General features: G+C 43.8%; 1 protein-coding gene across 1 annotated transcript in view; it reads left to right on the top strand.

Moving 5' to 3' along the window:
- The first annotated feature begins 572 nt into the window (after nt 1-572).
- The window catches only part of MTUS2 (microtubule associated tumor suppressor candidate 2), a 208,560-nt gene continuing 204,066 nt past the window's right edge, over nt 573-5,066 (top strand). Inside the window, exon 1 of the mRNA XM_009290220.1 lies at nt 573-2,864. Within this exon, the coding sequence (XP_009288495.1) occupies nt 573-2,864 (2,292 nt within the window). The remainder of the gene's footprint in view (nt 2,865-5,066) is intronic.

Here is a 5,066-nt window from a genome sequence, read left to right as displayed (position 1 = left end):
TTTATGCCTATTTCCACTTGTAAATCTATGTGGCTAGCAACCACTCTTCCGACCAGGACCGTTTTAACTGTGTAACTTCTCAAGTCAGAGATCTGTGCTACACTAAGAATGTTTGCTGGGAGCAAAGCTGTGATTGAAACAGCATCTAAAGTGTTTGAAAGCATTCTATCCTGGGGATGTACCTGGGAATGCTGTTGATTTTAACTTTAGTTTAGTTAGCATGATTCCTGACATCAGTGTAACGTTGTCTGTCTGTTTTTTTCCTCATAGGTTGGCTGGATTAACTGGCTCTCATTCAGAGGGAACTTGACAGATCTATTTTGCTTTCGTTGAACCTCTCTACTGCACGTCGTAAAGATTTCCTAGGTCCAGAGGCTGCATGAAAGACAACTGAGCAGCACAGAAATGTGACTCTGACAAGAGACTCCAAGCTTTCTGATGAGGAATTTTCTACTGATCAGTTTATAATTTAAATATATAACTGAAGCATGCATAATAGTTAATCTGATAGCGAAAAAAAAGCTTTCTCATTAATTAGGACTGCCAAAAAAGCAGTCACGTGAAGCTTCAAAATGAGTGCTCCGTTAATCCCAAACAAGTCATGTTATGCCCAGCTTCAGGACAACCGCAGCGAAATAAAAAATAATAATGAAAGCATAGTGAGTGTGGGGGATACCAATGCCAACCAAATTGTGACAAAAGTTAGAACCACTGAAGGGGATGTTAAGAAACGTGCTTTGACAGATGAGAGTGGGAATATACACTCTGGAGGATCAGAGAAAGCTACTCATCTGAATACAGAGCAGAATAAACTTCTGACCTTCAGAGACACTCGGAGCTGTCACACCAGTGTACAGGAAAGTAAGCTGTCCTCCACCACAAGCAGGGAAATGGGGAAAGATGGTAGGACCAGCGAAGCTAAGAATATATCAAGGCATATCAGGATTAGCCGAGGACAAAGTCTGTCCAATTTAAAAAGCAGCACAAATGATGCCAACCTGGAGGTTAGTTCCAAAGGCGATGTTGACTTCACCCAGAACTTTTCGAAGGGTAAAATGCCCAGGACTGTAGAGATGGAGAGAATAAAAAGGCTTTCTTTGGGAAGACCAAGTAAATTTTCTCCTCAGTCTGAAACATTTGCAAAAGACTGTGTTGGCCGCGTGTCGTGTAAACGTCTGCTTTCTGCATCATTGGACTCCATTGACAGGTCACACCATTTGATAGGAAATACAGAGAAATCACAAAAAAGGTCCACAGATCATTTTCTTGGGATGGTGTTTCATCCACTTGACAATACCTCAGAGGAAAATATTGTGTTTTATTCCAAACCATCTACCTCAGAGAACAAGAAAATAAGTAAACCAGAAAATGTACCAAATGTTAATGTTGAAAGCACACTGCATACTTCTCATTCTCAATATTCAACTGTTAAGCCCAATGAGATTGCTAGTAAGTCAGAAGCACAATTAGGTCAGGGTGATAAAAGTAAAAAACTGGAGCTTAAGACTGCACCATCTCTACAATCTAAAAGTACGTGTCAACAAAAGATTGAGAGAATTATGCTGGTAGAGTTCCTGGGTTGTCAAGAAGATGAAAATACAGCAATGCAGGAACAGAAAGGCTCTGAGTCTGACGCATCAAAATTTCAAGCATCCCAATTTCAAGACACCTGTAACAAAGTAGAGGGTCCATTGTCAAGCCAGGTGGTAACCTATCCTGATGACAAATTGCTAAGTGATAACATCACCACCAGTGGGGAAGGGAGAGGAAGCAATGACAGTGACAATGGGGCAACTAGCCAGATTGGTGAGGAATATTTTACTGACAAAGAAGTGGAAACAATATTCCCACTCACCTGCGATAGTAAATCCAGTGGCAAAATGACACCTAGAAAAAATGAGAATTTACATGAAGTTGACGCAGGTTGCACTGAAACAGTTGGTGAAGAGATATCTCTTACACATAACATTAATCTACCTGACAGCAAACCCTTGAAAGTTAATGAGAATAAACTGATGCTAGTCAAAGGAAACACCGAGGATGCTGCCGTGCCTGCTTCTGATCTCTCGGATCAGCACGGAGCGCCCGGTGCAGAGACAATGTCAAACCAACAACCTGACAACCACAACAGTGATTCGGAAACCTTGAGCTTTTCAGTTCAAAGTAAAAAGACAGCTAATGCACAGAAACATCCTCCAGAGGAAGCACCAGAGAGCTGTAACGTTTCGGCAAAGGCTGACGCCTTTTTATGTGTCCCAACTCCTGTGCGCCCGGTGGCAACGCTGGATATTAATAGTCATCCCACGCTATCAAACAGTAATTTGAAGGACCTTTATGCACTTCATGTTGACAAACTGTCACCCTCCTCAGTCCTACCTCCCATTGACAGTACGCAGTTGTTAAACATATCCCCTAAAGTGCCTATCAAGACTGCTTGCAGCAGTGCCATCCCAAAACCTATCCTGGTCCACTCCAAGGGCTCCCTCGCAGATAAGGCGGATGTGGACAGTGACTGCAGTGAAAAGCTGGAAGAAAGCATCGAGATGAAACCTGCCATACCCAGGCCCAAACCCGTGAGACCTAAAATCATCACATACATTAGGAGAAACCCTCGTTCGATAGAGCAGCTTGACCCTTCATTTGCGCCAGCGGGGCTGCCCTTCGGTAGCCCTGCGTGTGGCATGCCCATCTCTACGGAGCAGAACGCGTCCAACGGAGGGGAGGCAAAGCCCCCCAGCATCCTGTATGACAAATTTAAACCTGACCTCCAGAAGCCAAGACTCTTCAGTTCTGGTCTGGTGGTGTCAGGAATTAGGCCCCCAGGACATCACTTCGGTCCAATGAGCGAGAAGTTTCTGCAGGAGGTAAGGAGGCAGCTTTGACAGCCTCTTTTGTATGACACGTGGTGATCATTTGCTTACTTGTTGCTGCCAGAAGTTAGTTCTCAAACCTCAGAAAAGAAAGAAATCCTAAATCAAGGCAATGTGCGATCATTAGAAATAAACTTACTTAACCGTTTCTGGCACTGACCCTGTTGCGATGTCTGATCTGTGACTGGAAGTTGTCACTGTGTTCCTCCAGTTTTTCCCAGCAAACCAGTCACCTACTAGTAGTATAAATAGGGATGTTTAGAAAGGAAATGACACGCTGTTTGAATTTATCCATAAATGGATTTTTTTTCTTTTCCCAAAGAATAGCTTTGTGAAATGAATGTAATTTGCCCACAGAGACTTTTCCTCCTTAATGGGAAAGTTGGCAGGTTTTTGCAGATGGTGCACTAAAGGTCTAAACTAATTCCCTTCTGTTTAGCTGTACTGAAACCCAGGGACTATCGGAGCTCTTGTTAGATTATATATATATCATGCAGGAAAAGATTTACTTTTGACTCATTTTAAAGCCATGTGTTATAATTGACCTACATCTTAAGTAAGAAATCTCCTTTCCCTGGAAAGCCTTCCCGAGCAGCCAAAAGGTGATGGAAGTCCCTCTGGCCAATTCTGGCTCCTGATACCTCACTGTGTTTCCATCTTGATAAGTTGGGCAGGAGTCTTGGTTCCCTGAAATCCCTGCTGGGAGGTGAGCACAGTGGAGGAAGGTTGACGTTGCTTGGAAGGTGGAGAAAGGACAGGGAAGAGGGAGCTACATTTGGGTCCTTGTGCCCTTGTGTCCACTGCTTGGGACCTGTGGTAGCTCAACAACCAAACTTTTTATATAAATACTGAAGATCACACGGGTGTATTTCATTTGAACCAGTCTTTTTAAAAAAGAAATATTTTTTTTGCTGTGTGTCTCGTGGTGTTACTGAGGCTATTTTAATGCCTGCCTCATTCTACGTACAGTATTTATCCAAGGAACAGCATTGAAATAACACATTTGGTGACAGTGCTGACAATCAAAAGCCAGCAATTACCCAAATAAAGATATTGTGTGTGAGTGTAGATTGGCCCTTATGGCATGTTTACAGGCAACCTACTGAAGCGATCATGGATTACGTGTTATATATTATATGCTCTATTCATAGAGCACCATCTCATCCCAAACACAGAAAGGACAGTGCTTGCTGCCCTTTCCCCTCTGACTTCAGTTTCCAGCTCTGTCCCTTACATTTTGCATCCAGAGGAGGAATTATTAAAGCCATTGTGAGCTTGTCTATGCCAGCCATTATTAGTATATCTTCACAATCGCATTGTAAGGTGAGGAAAAATTACTAGGTTATTACCGTTTAATGTATGGCTACAGAAATTAAAGCCAAAATAACCCAGACTGTGCAGCTATTTGGCTGTTTATAGGGTCACATGACTCTCTGAAGACCATAGGCGTCTATGGCCCATACAGTTGGGGTTCAGATAATCAGGTAGGACAAGCAGATGCATCTGGGAGCAAAGGACCGATTTCTGTGCGCCATTGAGGATTGTTCTTAACATGAGAAGGCCTCAGGTTGTGGCAAGCCTGTAGCATGATTTACTCTAGACTAGGGTTAGAAGGAGGACACTTACGGGCTGGAGAAGATTCAAAGCATCTTCCCCCACTCCTCCAAGAAATATGACTTTGGGTGGGTATTTCAATGAGGGAAGGTTTGAACCCAAGCAAGCTGCTTCTTTAGAGAAGCTGGATTGCCTGGAGGAGAGGCTGGGAGGGAAAAGTCAATCAAACTGCAGTTTGTGTTATGGGTTTGCATTAGCACAGAAGTCAGGAGCTGACTCCAAGAAATATGACTTTGGGTGGGTATTTCAATGAGGGAAGGTTTGAACCCAAGCAAGCTGCTTCTTTAGAGAAGCTGGATTGCCTGGAGGAGAGGCTGGGAGGGAAAAGTCAATCAAACTGCAGTTTGTGTTATGAGTTTGCATTAGCACAGAAGTCAGGAGCTGATAGACCAGTTATCCTCAGGGTATTCAGCCCCATGCGCCGAAAGACAGGGATGGCGAGTAGGATAAACCCCCCATCATCCAAGGGGAAATGGTTAGCAACCTGCTACACCACTTAAAACACACAAGTCTATGGGGCCGGATGGGATCCACCCGAGAGTGCTGAGGGAGCTGGCGGAGGAGCTTGCCAAGCCACTCTCC

This window comes from Aptenodytes forsteri, unplaced genomic scaffold (assembly GCF_000699145.1).
Source record: "Aptenodytes forsteri isolate BGI_AS27 unplaced genomic scaffold, ASM69914v1 Scaffold155, whole genome shotgun sequence".
Lineage (NCBI taxonomy): Eukaryota > Metazoa > Chordata > Aves > Sphenisciformes > Spheniscidae > Aptenodytes > Aptenodytes forsteri.
The sequence above is the reverse complement of the archived record's forward strand: the minus strand, read 5'-3'. Positions and strand labels throughout refer to the sequence as shown.